This window comes from Chrysemys picta, chromosome 5 (assembly GCF_011386835.1).
Source record: "Chrysemys picta bellii isolate R12L10 chromosome 5, ASM1138683v2, whole genome shotgun sequence".
Taxonomy (NCBI): Eukaryota; Metazoa; Chordata; order Testudines; family Emydidae; genus Chrysemys; species Chrysemys picta.
Genome location: NC_088795.1, coordinates 61,991,043 through 62,014,218, shown reverse-complemented (window position 1 = coordinate 62,014,218; position 23,176 = coordinate 61,991,043). Strand labels below are relative to the sequence as shown.

General features: G+C 38.7%; 1 protein-coding gene across 2 annotated transcripts in view; it reads left to right on the top strand.

Moving 5' to 3' along the window:
* The window catches only part of PLRG1 (pleiotropic regulator 1), a 32,707-nt gene extending 10,125 nt beyond the window's left edge, over nt 1-22,582 (top strand). For both annotated transcript variants that reach the window (XM_005299346.4, XM_042842165.2), the window contains exons 6-15: nt 3,856-3,946; nt 4,198-4,299; nt 9,514-9,606; nt 10,477-10,626; nt 10,716-10,817; nt 11,612-11,714; nt 12,698-12,806; nt 14,591-14,730; nt 17,346-17,539; nt 18,733-22,582. In XM_005299346.4, the coding sequence (XP_005299403.1) occupies nt 3,856-3,946; nt 4,198-4,299; nt 9,514-9,606; nt 10,477-10,626; nt 10,716-10,817; nt 11,612-11,714; nt 12,698-12,806; nt 14,591-14,730; nt 17,346-17,539; nt 18,733-18,792 (1,144 nt within the window). In that variant the 3' untranslated portion in view covers nt 18,793-22,582. The remainder of the gene's footprint in view (nt 1-3,855; nt 3,947-4,197; nt 4,300-9,513; nt 9,607-10,476; nt 10,627-10,715; nt 10,818-11,611; nt 11,715-12,697; nt 12,807-14,590; nt 14,731-17,345; nt 17,540-18,732) is intronic.
* Nucleotides 22,583-23,176: the final 594 nt, after the last annotated feature.

Below are 23,176 nucleotides of genomic sequence, written 5' to 3'. Positions count from 1 at the left end.
CCTATAACCAAGTTAAAAAACATAACCTGGATTTAATGATGAAAGAACCTTTCTTCAGACAAAAACACTCTAAAATTATATACTTTTCTTTTTAAATCAATAAATAAAAATACTAACATTAGCTTGGAAATTACAAATTAAGATTGCATTTTGCAATTAAACACCAAATCACTAGAAAATATGCTCATGCAAAAATTAATGTCACCCAAGCAATCTTAATTTTGCTCCAGTTGTGCCGCATATAGCAATCAGATTATAGTGTTCTTAGCCTTCCACCAAACAGGTTTTTTTAAGATGAAGAATTTAATTTTTTGTGGTGATTAGATTAATTCGTTTGGATGGAAGAGTAAAGTTATCACAGAATCCTGAATTAGCAGTGTGAGGAAGAATGTGGATGACTATAACTGCATTTGCATATATTTTGTTTTTTCTTAAGCAGAACCTTTACTTGGAATGGCCAAGCTTTTCGATGCTTGTGGGTTTTTTAGAAAAGTACAGTATTCTCAAGATGATTGATTTATTATTATTATGGTGGTTGGGAAGACACTAACGTAGAAGGCAGTCTTTTTTGGTCTTAACTCTGAGCTAATTTTTTTTGCTTGCAGTAACTGATTACATATCTGTCAAAATGCCCTCCTTTTCTGCAACCTATGAGTTTTAATCCAGCACCATAAGTAGTGTTGTTCTTTTAATATACATGATTCTAGGTCTGATTTGTAATTTCTCTCTCTTTTGGCCCCAATTCCCATGCAGATTCACAGTCATTTATATATTCTCTGTTCTGTACATCTTGAATCATAGTATTTGTTGAGTGTGAATAATAATCTTATTTCCAGTTTTATTGTTTGTTTTTTCACACATTATTGAACTTCCACACAATAACTAATAACAATATAGGATACCCTATCTCAAGCAAAATAGTTCTGTTTTTCATTGCTGGTATCTAGTAAATTTTCATTGGACTTAATTGTTCATAAGAACAACTTCTTGATATGCTGTACAGAAATCCTTGTTAACTTTTGATCTATCTTCCGACAATCAAAGCATGTGATAGTCAGACCTGGGCTTCACATTTAGTATATCTTTAAAGGGATACTTTCCACTTAAAATCACACCTTCCTGGAGTGTTTTTTTTTTTTTTAACCTATTGTTGTTAAAAGTTGTTAAGTGCTGAAGGCTAGAATGTCGTTGCCATGGTAACACTATGGGGGGGGCTGCTTGGCTGTTAAAGTGCTTAGTGCAGTGATCCCCAAACTGGGATGTGCCCCCAGGGGGTTGCAGAGGAACATTCCGAGGTAGAGCACGCTGGGGCAGGCTCCAGCCCCACCAGGGGATGGGGAGGGAGCACCACGCTTCCAATCCCACTCCAGCCCCTGCTCTGCCCTCCTTCCCTTTCCACTCCCAGATCAGCTCCACCTCTGTCCTCGGCTCCCCTATCCCCAGTTCTGCCTCCAGCTCTGCCTTCAGCCCAAGCGCCCCTGCAGCCTCTGTGACCCCTGCTCCCCACTCGCCGTGCAGGAGCTGCACCTCCCCGCCCCTGCAGCCTCTGAGACCCCTGCTCCCCACTCGCCCTGCAGCTCCTGCACCCCCTGCCCCTGCAGCCTTTATGCCCCTGCCTGCCCTGCTCCTCCTTGCCCTGCACCATCTGCCTGCCCTGCCCCTGCACCCCCTACCCCTGCAGTCTCTATGCCCCTGCCTGCCCTGCTCTCCCGCTCCCCCGGCAGCCTCTGCCTGCTGGGGGCTTCAGACGCTCGGCGGCGCGGGTCCCTGCAGCCCCAGCCGCAGGTTCCTTCCTGCTGCCAAGCACGTTCCCTGGACTGTCTGTCCCCGCCGGAAACAGCTCCCACGGCGCCGGGTTCCGAGCTGTGCGAGGCAATGGGGCTACAGGAAGGGTCCCCGCCCGCAAGGGAAACCCCCCCACCCTGTTCCCCGCCCGAGCATTGTAGCCGGGGCAGCTGGGCTGCGCTGCGGACCCGGCGGATCGTGCTGGGCGGACCCTGGCTTATGCCTCCCTATTTCCCCGGACATGTCCGGATCTTTGGAATTTCCCCTCGGGTGCGGATTTGAGCACCAAAAAGCCGGACATGTCCGGGTTTCCCCGGACGTATGGTAACCCTGTTGTCTATGAAGCATGGTCCTAAACCCCATAGGAGCTACAGGTACACTAACACATGTATGCCTGTGAAAATGGACCGGCTCAGATAGCAGCTAGAGTCTCCGCTGTCGGCCTAAGCTGGACAAAGGTGCCCCTCCTATGACTTATCCTTTTGTTCATTGATACAAACAAGTTCTGTATTACACTCCCAACACAGTTAGTTACCACCCTTATCCTTGTATCTGCTAGTTGGAATTAAACATCCTTCTCCATTATCCTGTTATCCCATCCTTATCTTACGAGCGATCAGTGTGTTCCTGTACCATCTCTTAAGAATGTGTTTATGTAGCTACTTGAGAACTCTGGGTGTTCTTGTACCATCCTCTCCAGATAGGAATGTGCTTACTTGGTTAGCCAATATCTAGTGTGTTATTTTGCCAAGGCCAGGCCTACTCTAGTTCACAGCATTTGGTTCACACTGCCTACAGCTCTAGCAAGGCCTACAAAAGTAATACCTGAGATTAATACCACAGAAAGGGTGGGTGGAGGGGTGTGTGGAATTTCCCTGTTAATTCAGTCTGTTTACTTTGTTTGACAGCACTATGTATATCACCAGTTTCGGCTGTTAGTTTGTAGTTTTTTCCCTACACAGTACCAGAGGAAAGAACACGTTTTTGTTTTTAAGTTGTTTTAGGTTCTACACTGGCCTTATGAGTCTTCCTGACAATTTTTTTGCTTTTCCATCACATTTCCCATTTAAAAAAAACTTTTTTTATGTAGTAGATTCCAAGTGATCATTTACCTTAATTTCATTACTGACACTAAATAAGAAAATTGGCTAGCTGGCGGCTGCACTATGAACTATAGCACCAGATAGCTAGAGCTGGGGAAATTATTTTGGATCTCTTGTTCTCTGGCATGGAATGAAATCTCTGAAACTGGAACTTAGGAGATAATGGCTAATGTTTATTACAGTAGTGCCTCCTGGTGTCAGATTACTAAGTCACCATTGGTATTGGTGGGGGAGGAAGGGGCGAAACAGTGCTGGCCTTGTACAAAATAATGTGTGGGTCCTCTTTATACAGCTTCCACTCCTGCCTGTATGCTTGCAAAACCCATTATGTTGTGGTTGTTCCTCTTCTCATCACCAGTTTGTAAGAATCCACATTTTAATTCTCTCAGCTGGCCTCAAACCAGTTGTTAGATGTATGGCAAGCCCAAGCTGAGCAGAGATCTGCAAAGAAAAGATTCTTCAATACAAATATTTTGAATACTTTACAGATTTTAATTTAATTTTTGAGTAAGGCATATTAGAATAGACTAGAATCATAGAACTGGAAGGGACCTCGAGAGGTCATCTAGTCCAGTCCCCTGCACTCAAGGCAGGACTAAGTATTATCTAGACCACCCCTTTCAGTTTTGTCCAACCTGCTCTTAAAAATCCCCAATGACGGAGATTCCACAACCTCCCTAGGCAATTTATTCCAGTGCTTAACCACCCTGACAGTTAGGAAGTTTTTCCTAATATCCAAACTAAACCGCCCTTGTTGCAATTTAAGCCCATTGCTTCTTGTCCTGTCCTCAGAGGTTAAGAACATTTTTCTCCTTCCTCCTTGTAAAAACCTTTTATGTACTTGAAAACTGTTATGTCCCCTCTCAGTCTTCTCTTCTCCAGACTAAACAAACCCAATTTTTTAAATCTTCCCTCACTATTTTAAAGTGCTTCCTATTCATTGTTCAGAACTTTTTTCTCTATCCAGGTTAGAGGCAAATCGTACTGCTGCTGGTGTGGGTGATATTTACAGACATGCTGGGATTCCGGAGCGTGCACAGCCTCCTGGTTTGTCCATGGTGAGATTCTTATAATACATAACACTTCTAATATGGATGATGTAATCTTTTACCTAGTTGGGTTCAGATTCTGCAGTTAGCTCCATGCAGTAGTCCTATGCAGTCCTCTTGATGGAAAGAGGCTGACCAAAATGTGAGGCCTTGAGAGGAGAGAGCATCCTCAAGGCTTTGAAAGGGGTGCAAGAAACTCCAGAGTTGAGTGGAGAATGTTTGTCATAGAATGTAATCGTAACCTTCTGTTCAATTTATAGGCTCTGATGGAAGCAGGTGGGAACAAAAATTCTGCGTTGATTGCAAAGAAAGCTCCAACAATGCCCAAACCTCAATGGCATCCACCATGGAAACTGTACAGAGTAAGTTGGAAGCATGCAACAAAATAAAAAGGAGTATTACATTTTCTATAGATCTACTAAAGTCCATATTTTAAAATTTCCCTTATCTTACCCCAAAAGGGAATTAGACAGTCAATTTAAAAATCAAGCCTCTGTCTGAAATGTGAGTGTACCTCCTCCCTATTCTAGGTATCACCTGAAAAGAGAAATTAGAATAAACTATTTGAGGGTTTTTTCCATTTTGTTTACTATGTACATTTGGCAGCATATTGTTTATAATTACTCATTTTCCCCTCTTGTTTTTGTGGGTCTTTCACTTTAACAGTGAGTGGGGGAAAAAAAAAAAAAGAGAGAAACTTAGAGTGACTCCTGGACAGATGTAATATCTGTGTGACCGGATTCCCAGGGAGCCAGCCAAGGTCTCTCAATTAGAGTGAACTGCAAAGAATGGGGCAGACAACCCCATAGCTGTTGGCTATTTTAATACTTAGATTTACCAAGTCAGTACTAAACAGCTTCTGTAATACCTTATGGTCACTCAGCAGTCCAAACCACAGTTCCCTTAAAGTAACCCAGCTTCAGGCCTCCACCTAGTTACCCAAGTCAAATATGATTAAGATTAATGAAAATCTTATTCACCATATAAAATAAAAGGTTCTACTAATCCCAAAGGATTGGACACATTACCTCCCAGATTAATGAATATTCCAGAATTTACCCAAATACATGCTTATAGCCAATTCTTATTAACTAAACTAAAATTTATTAGAAAAGAGCAAGTATAGGTTAAAAGATCAGTATACATACAGACATGAGTTCAGTTCTTGAGGTTCAGATACATAGCAGAGTTGGGTTTCAGAGTGGTAGCCGTATTAGTCTGTATCAGCAAAAACAATGAGGAGTCCTTGTGGCACCTGAGAGATTAACGAATTTATTTGGGCATAAGCTTTCATGGGCTAGAACCCACGAAAGCTTATGCCCAGGTAAATTTGTTAGTCTCTCAAGTGCCACAAGGACTCCTTGCTATAGCAAAGATGGTGAGCTTTGTAGTTGCAGAGTTCTTTTAAAATTTAGTCCGTAGGTTATAGTCCAATATCATATTCAGGGTGTTTCCAGCTGAACTGGGACCTCAATCTTGCAACTCAAACTTCCCCTGATGGAGTTTAAGCAGATCTGAGATAAAAGGGATTGGGACCCAAGGATCTTTTATACAATTTCAAGCCTTCTTTGACATGGCGGAGTCTCTCAGGGAACAATATGTAATTAGGGCGACTTTGAAGTAGGTTAATCAGCGGTACTTAGTTATACAAATTAACATAAGGCAATTGCCTGTTCCTCCACCATTCACAGGTGATTTGCTATACATTTCAAAGAGAGATGAATACAGTGATATCCCATGTTTACAATTCATTTAAATGCTAGGATGTTCTTTTGATATCTGAATTACCAGAATACAGCATAAACAGGGACTGTTGATTACATTGTTGACCATTACCCATATATATATATATATGTAAATACACAAAAACAGAAACATTATCTCCCCATATATCTTTAAGTGTTGAATTTGAGTAATTTATCCTGCAGGATGTTTAACCCTTTCTGGTCATATGTCACAACCTGAAACTACTTTAACTTATTTTTTAAAATTGACTAATTTCAAATAGGCAACCCTGCAATTGCTGCTCTAGCAGTATTAACAGATCATAATGAAATAAAAGCATTAATATAATTTTTAACTACAAACACTATTGGAGAATTTTTCAATAAATCTGACCCGTTTTACCTAACATGAATACTGTCTGAACACTATTGAATTATCACTTCATTTAGAACTGCTTGACTTGTATGTGCTTGAGCTCAGTCTAAATGTTGCATTAATGTTAATTGTTGCCTTAATTTTATTCTCACATGATACCTTGGTGATAATTGAGAAATACTAATTGGTATCTGAATACCCTGTTAAATGAGTATATGGGAAAATAAGCATGAAGGGAAAAATTCTAAAGGTATGTGGTAGAAAAATAAACTGAAAACGATGAAATCCTCCCTTTAGAATTAGATATTACTTGAAGGAAAAGTTTACGTAATATGAAACTCAAGAAGCTTTCAACCATGCTCAGAGAAATGGTCTGGTTACTGAAGGAAGATCAGACTTAATTGTGAGAGACTGGAAAATCTCACTAATGCTGAGTTACCAGAGAACTATCTTATTTTGTTAGCACAGTTCATCTAGTGTATAGTGCCTTTTTATGTACACTTGATATTCTGTAAACATTTACTGAAGATTTATTATCTATGAAACCTATGGTTAATCTAAAGAAAAGTCTTTTTGAAAAACCGTTGAGCACAAAGGAATGTGTAAGAGTATGATGTAAGATTATAGCTCTGCAGCAATTCAATTATAAAAAATAAGAGGCAAATTTTATTTTTGGTGCAACAGTGTCAAAAAGGAAACAAGTGAATAGTGGTGGGGACAGTCTAATAAGGAAAACAGGACTTTAGAGAGAATTCTTGTATATAACTGAAGATGACATGGTGGAAGGCTCAGTATCATAGTCTGCCTGTAGCTCCTGCTCAGTTATGGCCCAGCACTAGCTGTTAAAACCCCAAAAGGGAGCAAGGCTGGGTCACCAGGTGCAGTGAACCCATGTGTACAGGGGAGCCTAGATTGGGTTCAGTTTGTTTTAGCACTCTGGCCCTGATTCTCCACTACCCTGAGCTGCACTCTGATATAATGGAGAGTGATAGCCACAGAAAATAGAATGTGGCTTCCAGATCCAGTGCTGCCCAGAAAATAGAGCAACAGGAGGAGGAGGTTTAGTGAAGCTCCGCTTCACCATACTTCCTCTCATGCCTATTCACATGCCCACAGTCTCCCCTTATGCTGGGCGGGGGGTGGGGGAAGTGGCTTGTTTAGGAGGCAGCAGAGCCATCTCCACCAGCTTTCCACTGGTGGAAAGTTTTTCCTATGCAAGAGGAATTGGCGACTGGTGGTCTCCAGCTGTTTTAAGACCACTTTGAACCATCGGGCCTTAGTGGACCAGAGACCAGTGGTCAAGTCCTATCTATTATTTAATGTGTTCTATAGCTATATATGAGTAACATCTGCAAGAAACCATCACATAATTCAATGAAAAATGTTTTCTTTAGAAGACATGGCCTAAAGCTATGGTTATGGAAATGCAAATAAAGATAGCCTTTCAGTTATTTTTTTCCTTCATGTTCATATAGCCTGTAATTTTACTGGATTTTTTTTAAACTGATTTTTAATGCTACTGTAAGGTCCTTGGTTGATTACCCTGGAAACTGACGTTCCTGCTATTTATAGAACAGGTAGCACCTGGGCAAGGATAATGTCATTTTGTCTCACCCGACAACTGAAAGAGCCAACTTTAGGGAGGGTGTATCACAGTCTATTTGCCATGCTCTCCTGCTAGCTGTCCTAGGGATTAGCTCCGCCAGTGGGTGCACCCTCTTCCAGTGATACCGCTCCTGCTATCATCTCCACTTGCAGACCGACGTCACTCCAGGAACCACAGCATCTTCTTTATGAGTTGGCCCTCCAGCCATGGGTGGTATTGGTGGTTGGGGATGGGTATCACTGTCCATAGTCCGCCACTTCCCCAGTGGCTAACAGGGTGGATCCAGGCCCTCTCACTACTCCAGGTCCCAACCCAGGGACCCTGTAGATAGTGCAACAGGAGGCTGCTGCTTTACCATCTCTCTGTCCTGCTACAATTCCCTAGGTCACTTCCCCATGGCCTTGATACCTTCTTCAGACTCATCTTGAGGCCTTCAGATGTCCAGTCTCAGCCAGCCACGAGCTCCTTCTTGCTCCCCTGTTCCCTGCCAGCAGTACTCCAGCTCTCTCAGCCTGCTAGGGGGATAGTCCTCACTTCTGAGTGTCCCTGCAGCTCCTTTTATGTAAGCCTGCTGGGCCCTGATTGGCTGCTCCTTGCAGCCTCTCTCCCATTGTCCGTTTCCCTTGCAGCCTCCCTAGGCTGCTTGGAAGACTCACCTCCACTTCTCCTCTCTAGGGTAGTGTATGGTTAATCCCTTCCACACCTGCGTGGGGTGGACACCCCATCACACACCCTTCCTCTCAAGCCTGCAGCCCTCGGGGTGGGGTATGGGTACCTCCGGCCCTGCAGCTACCTAACTTGTGCCTGCAGATCATCCTTCACTTTTTCTATTTCTCTCAACTGGAGGCACACATTTTTCTGGTCCTCCATAACATACTTGAGCCATTAGCTTTGGAACACTAAGTCTCCTTCGGCTGTTTGCAAGGCCTTCTCAGCAGTTGCCAGCTTCTCCTGAAGCTCCTTTATTTGCCCTTCAGTGCTCCCTTCATTCAGGGTCAGTGTCCCCACAGTAGCCTGCTGTGCCACTGTGTACTCCAGCTCTCTCTGCCTACTGTCACGTCTCCTTGAGCTCCCAGCTGCCCACTGACTGACTGTCCTTACAGATCCTTTTATGTGAGCCCATTGGACCCTCGATTGGCTACTCCTGTTTCCCTTGTAGCCTCTATAGGCCCCTTAAAGGACTCACTTCCACTCTAGGGCAGAGCACAGTTAATCCCTTCTACACCTGTGTGGGGTGGATACACCCCATCACAAATGGGATAGTAATTCATTTTCAGTTTATCAACTCATTAACTGGTGCATCAACCCAACAAGGTTGCTGGTTATGACTTGTATTTTTTTAATGTGGACACACCTATCTAGGGAGAACTGGACTGAAATTGCCAGATTTACTTCCCAGCTATGATGGTCAGTCAGCTGATGGTAACATCTTTCTGTAAATGTTGTTGAATGAGTACTGGCAGTTCATGTACAATTGTATGGGAATATAGAAGAGAGGCAGCCAAGACATGGTCCTTGCCTGAGGATTCTAAATGGTGATCTACAATCATTTCTGACCTGATATGGATTTGAATCAGTGATTTATAGGTGAAGGTTTCTTTCCCACTACAAATCCCCTGTATTATCCAGTTTCTCATATTTTGACACTTAAGTGTCCATTCTTCTTCTTCTTCTTCTGAAAATGTTGCTTCTATTTCAGTCAATATTTAACTTTATTTTCCAAGTCGGATTTTAGATCTCCAATTTTATTGTGAAACATTATATTTCTTGGGATAATACTGATGGAAATTCAGAAGTAGAGTTAACAATAATTATGTCAACAAATGTACATTTATTTTGATTCAGAAGGCTTTTATTACTATTTGTAAAGGTTATCAGTGGACACCTGGGCTGGGTGAGATGTATTGCAGTTGAACCAGGAAATCAGTGGTTTGTTACTGGCTCTGCTGACAGAACTATAAAGGTAAGGAATGGAGGGAAGGATTGGCGAATGGAGGGAAGGATTGGTCCCAGTTTAACTTTACTTTTTCACTTGCTTCTTAAATGTTTTCAGCTGTTTGAAATGGTTTCTTGACTGGCATGCACAGAACAGTCAGCTATAAAACACATTTTCTTTCACTCATCTTCTGGAGGATTACTTTCTGTGTGAGATCTGATTTTAAAAGTTAGGATTAGCATTAATGTTGAAACCTCTAGACCATTGATACTCAGAGCTCAGTGATTCAGGGGGGAAATTAGCGATCAACATTACCCAAAAGAGCCACTGTATGTAAATTCATCATTTCATTTTTTTATATATATTTAAATTAATATAAATATAATATAAATATATATTAAAAAGTTTGTATATAAATTATTTATAATTATTCTCAGCAAAATACTGACCAAATATTATTTTATCAACTACAATTGGTTAATAACAGTAAAAGTATCGTAATTGGTTGCTTAAGTGTTCATGTCGCGTTCCCTGTCAGTACCCGACCAGGCCAGGGAAGCCAGTGATCCAACCGGTGGACCAAATTCGATGATGAATGTTGGTCATGTGCCAGCTGAGGCATGTTGCACATATACGAAGAAGAATAATTAAATTACACAGTGTTTTAATATTGTATGCGGCAAAGAGCCACAGGAGACGCATTAAAGAGCCTCTTGTAGCTCATGAGCCTCAGTCTGAGTATCACCGCTCTAGATCCTATGATGCCAATGAGATAAAAGTCTATATGCTAATTTAGTTCTTAAACCTTAATTATGCATGATAGATTTGCCTAAGGTATAACTATATAATGCTTTGATATCTGGCTAACTTACAAATATTTATATCTATCAATACCAGATCTGGGACCTTGCTAGTGGCAAATTAAAATTGTCTTTGACGGGGCACATTAGTACTGTACGAGGGGTGATAGTAAGTGGAAGAAGTCCATACCTCTTCTCTTGTGGAGAAGATAAACAGGTGAAGTGCTGGGATCTCGAATATAATAAGGTAAGTTTAGACTTCTTTGGTCAAGGCACAATGAATGAAAGATTGCCCTTTAAAATATCCAGTTAACTAAAGTCTATTTATCCATCTAGGTTATTAGGCATTACCATGGTCACCTAAGTGCAGTCTACGGTTTGGACTTGCACCCGACAATAGATGTGCTGGTAACATGTAGCAGAGATTCAACTGCACGAGTAAGTAGAACAGTGAGATTTAATTTTGTTACATGTCCATTTTTATAATTAAAAAACCTGTAAGCATAGAAAAATTAAAACATAAATAGGCAACTTGTATGATCTACATGAACTCTTTTACCAAAAATGTCATACCTTTTTTACCTTCACTTATTGCATTAAGTCCCTGCCTGAGTGAAAACCACAAGTTGAATGTCAACACACTTGGGCTCTGACAGTCCAATGAATGAGCAAAAATTCCAGTATTGAGAGCTCACCACCAAGAGCACTCTGCCTCCAGTTTCCAAACATTTAAATCTAGGAACTTTTAACTCTTGAGCTCCTCTGCTAATTTCAAGTCCTGCAAAGGCTCATGGAGAGAGGGATTGTTTTGGTAATCAGGATCCAAACCATGTTGGTCTCTATAGATTAAAATTGAAGCCTTGAAATTGTGCTCAACAGTGTATAGAGGGCTAGTGGATTCTTATATATTACTTACACCTGCGGCCACTAAGAAAGATCATTTAGACAGTTAAGAACCTTTAGTCATTAAAGTTTCTTGGCCTGAGAGAGTAGTACAGCTTTATGGTGACTGGCTTTAAATAAAGTTGTCCTGATTCCTTAGAATATATTGAATGGCAGCTTTTCCATGTTTTTTCTCCAGCTTGCACAGTTCTGTGATGAATTTATAAGTCAAAAGTATAGTAGTTTCATTCATCAGGATTGTGACATGTAATCCATGCAATCAATGATAGGACCTAAAAAATGATGAATATACGTTTTCTTGACTAATTGAATTTAGTGTGCTCTCATAGATTTGGGATGTGAGGACAAAAGCCAGCGTGCATACATTAGCGGGACACACAAATGCAGTAGCAACGGTGAAGTGTCAAGCTGCGGAACCACAGATTATTACAGGTATGGTATATGTTGTTTCCGAAATTGAGTTACTCAAAACCAACTAACTGTGCATATAACTAGTCTGTATAAGCACACGTTCATATCACTGTTACCTTCATTGATTAATACCAATTCATCATATTTGTTTTTCCCATTTGCTGTGTCTTCTATTAAATCAATTTGTAAGCTGTTGGAGGCAAACAAGGACCATATATTGCGATGTTTGTGCCGTGCTCTGGTCTGTTTGAAGCTAATGTAATATAAATAATACAAAAGAACTGCAACATTAATGGAAAAATAAGGTTATGTGTTTAAGTACATGTCAGGTAATACAGAAGTAAAGGTTCTGATAGTAACACGGCACATATACAGTATTTCCAATTACTAGTTGGCCAACTAGTAATGTGCCTAATTATATGTAGTATGTATTCAATGAAAACTTTACTTTCTGCATTTCCGGACTCTTCTTGTGCTTAAATATTCTTAACTTTTTTTTTTCATTTAATATGTAAAATGATGTTTGAGTGGTTCTTTTCATGTCCATGAAATCATGCAAGGGGAAGAGTCACTGTAAGTGTAAATAATAAGAGGAAATACAAAACAATTAAAGGGAAGAATTTCAGATTGTACAGTTAAGTGTAAAAATGATGGTGTCAACCCCAGTATATCAAAAGCCATATATGGTAAAAATTCAACTTAATTGCATGATGACAACTTGCGTTCCTTTTAGTTTCAAACTAGATAAAATAATCTTCATTCCTTCTCTTAAACATTTATAATGTTGCTGTAAAACATTTTGGCTTTTAACAGTCTACTTCAGAGGTGGTTATATATCAGTAGTTACTAAAGATCACTGTTTCTAGTGAGTATGTTTTTCAAGCACTTTTAGGATGAAAGGTCTTGTTTTAATTTATTAGCAACTTCTGTATATCTGATTTGGTTTTCCAAACAAAAGTTGGCAGTGTTTATGTATATACCATTTTTGTCTTTTTAAATCACAGGAAGCCATGATACCACAATACGACTGTGGGACTTAGTGGCAGGAAAAACTCGTGTCACTTTGACAAATCACAAGAAATCTGTAAGAGCAGTTGTATTGCATCCAAGACAGTAAGTTTTCCTTGTCCCTTTAGCCCGTCACAGTTTGTAACATGTGACAGGAGAAGCAAGCTAACATTAGATACCTTGTAGAACATTAGTTTTATATGTACTACCCAGCCTAGCAAATAGATTTCAAAAATATGTACTCAGCAGGAAACCATTGCAATTAAGGTATCTGAGAAGCAGTTGTTAACAGCACCGGTTCAACTCCACTGGGGTTAGCATTGTTGTGGAGCTCTAGTGTAGATTCTTAAGCACCAGCGTTAGATGACACTGTACTTACAACCAGTGGCACTAGGACTCCCAATATTGGTGGAGCTGAATCTTTCTTAGAAGAAAATGGGAAGGTTTTACAAATTTTCTTTGGTACGCAAGCCCTGAGTTGAGAGTGGTTAATACCATGGTGATGGGCTGTAAGGTTTAGTATCCTGTCTCTGCATTTGCCAGTATCAGATGCTTCTAAGGCAGGTGCAAAAAAAGCCCTGTATTAGGTAGTGATGGAATAATCTGTCCATTAGAAAATTTCTTCCTAATCTCCCTCAGTTAGAAGTGGCTTATGAATTGAAGCATAATTCCAATAAAAAGATTCCTAGGATACCTACCCTATTAATGATCTAGAAAAGGATGACACATGATTATGATATGGCTGCATCTGATTCCTTTTAATTTCAGTCTCCTGATTACAAAACTTCAGAATCTGTGTGAAGTGAATTGGTTCCAGTTCAGCTCCGGTACTGAACATTTTACAGAGCCACCTCTGTTACCATTATTAGCAGACTTAGCAGATAAACTAAAGATGTGTTGAACACAGAGACTGAACTACCCTCTCGCACCTAGAGAGTTTGTTTGTTTGTGGCTTGTGGGATAGAAAACTTCCATCACCAGGCCTTGTTAGTTGCGCACCTTTCACAAACTCTAAATTTACTGAATCTATCCTATCCTTTATCTGGATTAATTGACCAGTAACCCCTGTTCTGATGTGATGATCTCTGTAAAAAGTCAGTGAACTGCTTGAGGATGCCTGATTAAAAATATTCTAAGATGCTTTTAAACTTCGCTGCCCAGATCAAATATGTGAAGACTCGTTTGAAATGAGGGAATTTAAGTTATTTAAGGGTGAGTCAGCTATTCATACAAATTTAGCTTTTGGAAGTTAACTGTTTCTCTGTAGAGGTGCCTTACACACTGTTGCATAGATTTAGAATGACCATCTTGGCAGTTTTTCTTGGTCTTTAATATTCTCAACAAGGAAATCTGCAAAAGTGCTCTTATCCAGTAATGTGTGATATCTTTTGAAAATGCTGTGTCTGTTACCTTTTTTGATGGTACTTCTGTGCATGAGTATTGCCAAAATAAAAATACAAGCCAGTTTACATTTGGGACACTGTAAAAGCTAATGTTCATGTGTTCTTATTGAGAATTACTATTTCTTTGAAACTTTTATTATTTTCATTACACCATTAATGCATACCTGAAAACAATACCTTCCATAAGGTTGTGTGGTTATGTAGTCCAATTAATAAAATGAAAAACAAATGTAATGAAACATAGCAGAATTACATAACTAACATTTGCATGATAAGAAAGTAATGTATATAAATATAAAAGGTTATGTTTTTATAAACTGGCTATTTTAGAAACATGGTAATTTAGTGATAAAGTAATTTTGGAAATAACATTCAGCATCTGCCATGTGCTTTAGAAGTGATGTGCCACACTGAAATGAATTATTAATAAAATGATATGATGTAATACTTTTTTAACTTTCCTTTACTGTGCTAATCTTATTCCAGTTATACATTTGCATCTGGTTCTCCAGATAACATTAAACAGTGGAAATTCCCAGATGGAAACTTCATTCAAAACCTTTCTGGTCATAATGCTATTATCAATACATTGGCTGTGAATTCCGATGGAGTGTTGGTATCAGGAGGTAAATTTAAACATCTTGATTTTTTCCTATGTGTATGCATTTAAGCCTAAATCCTTAGCCAAAGATGCAGCTTAAGTAGGTGGGCTAAGTAGCCCCTGGAGAGCAAGAAGAGGAGTCCCTGTCCTCTCTCTCACTCTCCACTTGCTGTTGTGGAGTGGCTGCAGAGTCACTCTGTGGACCCTACTGTACTCTTGAGCCTGAAGCAGCCATTGCCTTTTTAGCATGTTGCCTATAGGTGTGGGTTGTAATGGGCAAATCTATATAGCAGTAGCTCTCCCTGGCCTACTTCTGCCTCACTCCTACCCGCTTGATGCATGGTAGTGCACATGGAGCAGAGGTCTGCAAACACAAGGTGCATGCATTCCTGTGAAGACCACCAGATCCTAACCCCTCACTTAATGTGCAGCAGAAGAGCATTGGTTCTGTTTCCTGAAAGCCCTTTGCATATCTTTGATATCATGGTGATAATGAAAGTTGGATAGACAGTATATGCCCCTTAATGAATACACTACAATCTACTTGACACAGCCTTGTGTATCAAAGTCTGTCTTACTCAATATATAGATGTGTGCATATATTTTAAACTGAAGAAAGTAACCACATTGCTGTATTCAAATTCCACTATTTGTTTCTCCATACATTGAATCCATCTACCTTTTTTGGAAATTTTACAAATGGTGTATATTATTTAATTAAATGGTGAATACTTCCTAACTAAATCTGTTACTAGTTAATTTATTAGAACATTGATTAGCTCAAGTTGATGGTGACTTTTTTCCCCAATAACAAGGTTTAATCAACTACTGTAGTGTAAATAATTTTGATGAAAATACATACTATCAAAGCTATACGTTTGTGTGTGTGTGTGTGTGTGTGTGTGTGTGTGAACTCAGGGCCCCATTCTGCAAGGTACAGTACAAACATAGTGAGAGGGTAGTGTATGACTTTAGACAGCTAACAGTCTAAATAGATGAGACAGGCAAAGGGTGGGCTAAGGGAAGTATTATCTCCTGTTTGCAGACAGAGAGCTGATTGTCATCTTGCCCAGGATCACATAGGGAGCCAGAAGCAAAGTAGGAATTAAATTCAGATCTGCAGAGTCCCAGTCCAGTGCCTTAGCTACAAGACCAACTTTCTTTTCACTTTTTTCTGCTCCTGCTAGCACTGAAGAACCAGCACAGCTATGGGAGAGTGAACTGAGATTCTATTCTATGCACTACTCACAGAATTATTAACTAAGTTACAATTGCAGGGGCAAATTCTGCCTTTGGTTTCACTTGGGCAAACCTGTTGTACACGTGTAACCAAGAGTAGAATTTAGTTCACAGAATCATGCCTGAGCCAGAACATGCGGCTTTCCTTCCTTTAAGGATGAGTTTGTAGAAAGACTATTACTGATAGACATTTTTTTTATTTGTAAACGGAGCGTGTTTGCTCTGGAAGTCGAGAGAAGTCACTTTTCAGAGGAGAATCATAATATTTAAACACCTAAATATTATTGTCACATTTAGTGTAGTATTAAGCATGGGGGGCGGTCAGTTTATTCTGATTGTTTTTAAATATAAATAAGTGGGCTTTCTTGTTAAATATAAATTAAATCTGTATTTGTCACCATAAATAACAGTTCATAGCCTTAAGGATTTATGCAAATTGTGTGGGTAAAAGCTTTTAAAAATGGGTTCTTTTTTATTTAATTCTAGATAATTTTGAAGGATAAATTCTGCAAGGACCTTGTAGGAGCATTTGTACTGATTTTAGTACAAAACTGGGCTGCTCTTATTCTGCAGGCAGCCCCTTTGAAATAGCTGAAGCTTATGGAGAAACTAGTTTCTTTCCACAGATCAAAATTGCTGTTCTAGTAAGAACTAAATTGTAAAGACTTCTTTAAAAAACTGGGACCTTACAAAAACAAGTTTTCTTGAAAATCAGTACACAATCTGCCACAACTTCAAAGAAACTGATGCTGAAATAAGATACATTAATGTTTAAAGTCTTACTTTAGAAAAGACTCTTCCTGAAATGTCTGGATTCCATATCTGGCTGGCATTGGTGGTCAAATTAAGCTCTGGTTTGACTAGGTGGCACACATTTATCATAACTGAAACATTGCTTTGATAATGGGTCTTTCCAAAAGTGGATCTCTGATCCATGAAACTACCCTTAAACTGATGCTACTGGCAGTGATATTGGCTCTAGTTTAATCTGAAAGACCTTCTATAAACTTTAAATTTATGCAAGGTCATAAATCCTGTAGTGTTTTTAATTAATTCATAATTGAATATAGAAATACCAGCCTATTTGTAATGCCATATGCTACCAAGTGGGGAATTGGAGTTCAAGATTCCAGCACCATCTGTCTGTTCCCAGACAGACTAGGGAAAACTTAGATGAACTCCAGAGCGAGTTGCATCCCTCCCTCTTCGTCGGGAAGGGAACAAGGAAACCAAAAGGAAATGGGGGACCTATTGAGGTGCAATAAACTACTCTAATTGAGTGTTTTAGCTAACCAGTTCAAACCAGTCGATTTCCTCGTGCATTAGTCAGAAGTTCAGAGTGCTGTTCTTACAGGGTGGCAGAAATGGATTGATTGAAATACTGTTTTTTCTCTTTTTCAGCTGATAATGGCACTATGCATCTTTGGGACTGGAGAACTGGGTATAATTTCCAGAGAGTACATGCAGCTGTACAGCCTGGTTCTTTGGACAGTGAATCAGGAATATTTGCTTGTGCGTTTGACCAGTCGGAAAGCAGATTGCTCACTGCTGAAGCTGATAAAACCATAAAAGTGTACAGAGAAGATGATACTGCGGTATGCTGAAGTGTCTTAATTGCATTTTCCTGAAGTCCACAGTTTCAAGACAAAATTAATATAAAGCATTAAATTAACAGTCAGGTTTTCTGCAGAACTGTTTTATTCAGGTTAAGGTTGCAACATTTATATCCAAGAGGAATATAGTAGTGTCTAATAATATGTGGACCGTGGCTAGTTTCTGCACTAGCGATTACCTGTTAAGTGTAGTATACAAGCCTGTCTAAAGGAGGTCCATCTATTCAAATACAGAACTCCCCTTGTGAAGCAGTATGGGGATATCTCATTACAAAAAGAGTGTGCATTGCAAATTGAGGCCAATGTAGTGGTGTGCCTTATTGTAATCTTCAAGACAAAGATGCAGTTTAAAATGGGTATATTAATAATCTTTATGTGATTCCTATAGAATAGTTATAAGGCAAGCAGATTGGAATCTAGTGTAGACAGCTTATTTTCGAAATACCACACTTTGTTAAAAACTGAGTACATCAAGGAATGGGATCAGATACTGTATAGTCACTGTATATAATAAGTGTGTGTAATACATGGATTCTAATAATAATTTTTGGACTTTATGATCCACTAGGCACTACTATAATACAAATAATAATAGATATGAATAGGGTTATATAATGTTACTTTGCACTTACATAGTGCCTTCCATCTGAGGATTTTAAGAGTGCTTCACAAATAATGAATTAGCACCTCCATATCCCTTGGAGGTAGCTGTTTTCCCCACTTGGGGGAAAATGAGGCACAGGGGTTAAAGAACTTGCCCATGGTCGCATAGCATATCAGTGGCAGAACCTGAGTAGAGCCCAACTCTGGTGGCTCCCAGTCCTGTGCCCTGATCCCCAGAACATTCTTCTAAACCTGTCATTGACCTCTCATGATCTTGTTCTCCCACCCCAAAAATTCACAAAAACGAAATTCGTCCAGGACTTCCAACGGTGGGAGAGGGAGGAGGAACAAAGTTAACGAGTATATGAAGCCACTGAGCATTCTTAAGTAAAATTCTAACTAAAGCAAATACATAAACTGTTCAGTATTATGAATATAGTGTACCTATGAAATTTATAGTATATAATGTGTAACTGATTTTTAAACCATGAACTAATTATAGTTTAGTTTACAGTTAAAAATAACTTTACTACAATTTCAGTCTTTATTTTTTGTTACTTTTTCCCCCCCAGACTGAAGAAACTCATCCTGTCAGCTGGAAACCAGAAATTATCAAGAGAAAGCGATTTTAATGAGGCAACATCTGCATAGTCATGCTTTCATTTTGTTTTGGCTTTCCTGAGAGCATTATGTTCTGTATAGAACTGCAGAGCAGGAACTCAGCTAAAGTCATTGTTGTTTCACCTTGTTTTACAATAAATTTTGTTTCTATTAGGGTTTTGTCTTTTTTTTTTTTTTTTTTTTTTAATAATAATAATCCCAGGAAACCAGCTGCAGCTGTTAACTGTTTGTTTGACTTTGTTGCGCATGTATAGTTCATGAATAGGATAGACGTGCAGGTGGTTATTTTATTATATATTCATTGTGTGCAAGAGCTCTGAAGATACTTTGTTGAGCCAGTTTTTCTGGAATACTCTTGTTTGTCTCCAAGAACTAATGACAAGTTCTTGGAGTCAAACATTCTACAGGATTTTTTTTAGAGAATGAAATTTTTAGATTTTTAGAACAGTATTGTTTACCCCTTATTACTGTTAAATTACTCTGTCACTGAATAATAAAACCATCAATGAGGAGTCAGGACTGTATGACAATTATGTGCTTTGCTTCATGAACGTGAGCCATTGAGCATTGCCAGAGATTATACTATTTGGTGAAACTGAGTTTAAAGTAAATTTTTTTTCCCATTAGAAAAACTTTTACCTTGTACCTAAAATTTGGGTAGTAAGGTATGAAAGTAAAATCTGTTTGGACCTTTACAGTGAATATTTTATAGTTTTATATTTGAAAGCGTCATTGTCAGGATGTTCAGGACCAAATGACTTATCTTTTTAAATTATATTTTGTCTTTATCAATGATCAAAATCATACATGAGTCCTCTTATAAAACTTTTTTAAACTGTTCTTTTGGTGCTAAAACTCTTCTGAATTAGATTTGGAGACTGTAAATCATATCTTAATGTTGCAGCCTATCACTGCATTATTGAGACATTTGTAATATTTGAAAAAGAACTTTTAGTATTCATGAAAGGTGATGAATTAGTAACCCTAGAAAGGCAAATCTTTAATTTGTTTACAGAACATGCAAGTGATGGGAAGCAGAAGTGCAAGCAAATTTATATTATTTTGTCAGTGAGCTCAGTCCTGTTCTGAAGTAATTTCACATAGGGGAGAAAGTATTTGTAATTGACCCTGACCTTGGCCTCAATCCTTGGTTTTCCAGATGATACTGTTAACAAAGACAGTTGTGATGGTGGTTTTCATATTGTGAATATGTACCTGTCCATTAAGAACTTTGCTATGGCCACTAGTTGGATATTAACAACTTCTAGTTGCTGCCAACCTGGCCTTGATATTCAAAGCTGTGAACTAGTGGTGGGAGAACTGCCAGTTCCCGGAGCCCTCTGTTTCAGAGAATTTTTAGTTTTGGGTCACTTGTAATGCAAGTATGTATGTTAACATTGTAAGAATAGTTAAACTTTACTGCCATCTAAAAGATTTTAGAAGGAACACAGTCTTGTATACATCCTTTGTTGAATACTATATCTAAAAATAATAGACTGGATAGTGTCCTTTTAAAATAGTCATGCAGCTTAAAACAGTTGCACTTTGGTTTAAGACTATTACCTAAACTGTTATGTCCACAATGTTTTATACATATAATTGCAATAATTTTGTTCAGTTGCTATACATCAAGTTTTATTGCCTTTTAGGTCAAGATACTTCAAGGTATGAAAGAAAAAAAAGTTGGGAGAGATAAGTAGCATTTCCACAATTCTTCAAAAGAAGACATGTTTAAAAGCAAAAAAATCTGAAACACTGTCAATATTAAATTTTGGGTTAAAGCTGCTTTGAAAATAAATGAACATCTCACTTTTAAAGGGATGCTTCTAACTCTAATCTTTTGAAATTTGTCTACTTTTTAAAAAAATGCAACATTTGATAGAACGTCCCGAATCTTAAAAACAAAAAAAGTCCCACCCTCTTTTTCCCGCCTTCCCCTTTCTGCACACACCTTGCCTGCAGCCTCTTACCTGTGCTGGCTGTTTTGTGCTGTTACTGGTAAACACTCCTTGCAGAGCTTGGGGAAGTGTGTGCATGTGAACTCCCCTCAGAGCAGTGCCTGAGCAGTGGTTTCATGCTAGTATGTAGTGGAGAAATACATTATACCATCAACAAATCATAAATGTGATTATACAGATAATTTGGGTCCTTGTAAAATATATTTGTCAGTGTATTGATATGTAAAAAGATTACATACAGGTAACTTTTATATACATTTTCATTTAAATATACTTCAAGCGGAATCCTGACTTAAAAAGTTAAGTAATCAGCAAAGATTCAGATGCATGTTGCTGCTGGTCAAAATTACTAACAATCGGGATAGTAAGTGCCGTATTATTTAAGTCGATATTATTTCATGAGTACTGAAGTTGTGGCACTCTCAAGAACAGCTGTCAGCCATTGTAACCTCAGTTATATGGAAAGTGTGTTGTATTCTTGTGTATTGTATTTCTGTAAATTTATTATGACCACAAACTCTTTTGCATCCCTGAAATTCACAAGTTTGGCATCATGTGTTGCAAAATGTTCAGGTTGGGAATAAAGCCCTCTTTAGGGAAAAGGAGTAGGAAGAAATAATAATTTTTCCCAAGAAAATCTTAGATTACTGTTGAAACACCTTAGTCTCCTTTATCAGGATACATCCATTTGAAGTTAAAAGGTGAAAAATTAGAGACTTGAGCTCATGACTTGCCTGTCCTTCTGGGTTGGTTCCTTCTTCCTTCCCTTAACAGCTTCTGTCATTGCACTGTTGTACTACTTTGTGAAGATGGATGAATAATCCACTGCAGAACCTGTGCTTCTCACGTACAGTTTGGTAGAACACCGGTAGCATGGTGAGGTAGCACGGTGAGGCAGCACCAAATATTTAGGGTCATAATCTCTTTGCAGCAGTACATGTACATAATTCTCATTAACGCACATGGATTTGGTTTGCAATTTAAAAGGTGTGTAGTCACTACTGTTCGGCCTTACAGTTTTCCTTTCTGGTTCTGTAGTACACTGTCCTAATACTAACTCAGCTCTCCTTGCTTTCTTAACATTTGACCTGAGTGTTACATTTCTTACCAGCAGTTTCATTTTTTCTATTAGTTTTTTCAGTAATGTAAATATCATTACACCTGATTTAGTTCTAATTAATTATCTATAATACACCGAGTGCAGATTAATTCATTTTTAAATGTTCCTCTATTGAAAGGTCAGTTTTAATAAGTAGCTATAGACAATTGTGATGTTCTTCCTATAGATGTACAGTGAGCATCTTAATCTTTTCTTGTACATCTAAATAAATCACAAGATAATGGGGCAATACAAGAGGATACGGCTCATAGCTTAACTTCCATGTTGCTGGAAAGTATCATGCTACAATTTGTTATAGTACTTTTGGATTGGAATCTAATCTGATACGTGGATAATTATTGCCCAGTATCTTGTAAAATCCATTATTGCCTCTGTGTTTGTGTATATATAGTAAAATCATATCCATTTCTACCCACAAAAGTTTGTTTTGCTTTTTACTGTACAATTACAGTAAAGTGAGAGAAACTGTTTCTGATTGTAACATAATTGTGTAATTGGCAAGGGTGATGTGATTTTATAATCTTCTTATGCTGTACAGTAAAGCATACAGTGTAAATTAAAGAGCACTAGGAAGTTGTCATTAGATGGCAGTATGAAGGCTGTGGCATACATAAATGAGTCTTTAATAATCTTTTTTTTGTCCAGTTCCTCTTAAAAAAAAATTGCTATGCCTAACTTTTAAGTGACAGCAATTTAATAACCAATAAAATTTTAAATACAAAATAATGATTCCAGTCATTTTTTCATATTCAGTTTGTTCTTCAGTTATGATAACACAACAAAACAAACTATGTCAGTGAGTGAAGGTAAGTCAAGATAAAACAATGGGTAGCATCACTTAGTATGTGCTGTTTTCCTTTAGTACAGCATGAATATTTTTTGCTGATCAGGTGTAACAGAGGATTGAGGAGGCTGGGTTCCTCTGTCAGGTGATTCAACCCTACATGAAGGTGCAGTAGAACTAATGTAGAATCATTAACAGGTGGATTCCATTAGCCTCAACAGGGACATATAAGGGATTGAAGCCTCTCTGAAAGAGATAAACATAGGCCCTGGGATATAGAAGTCTCCAACCAGAACCTAGGAACAGCCAAGCTTGTGGAGAAAGCTTAGGTGACAGTTTGTTTTTGGTTGGGGTTTGAGTTACCAAAAAAAGGCAGGGGATATGTTTGTGGTGGTGGTATTGTTCTGTAGTCAGGATTTCATCCTGTCTACACTGAAGTCAATGGGAGTTCTGTCATTGACTTTAGTGAGGCCAGGATTTCACCCAGAGCATAGGCTAGGAATGCCACCTACTTCTGGGAAGAATTGGACTGG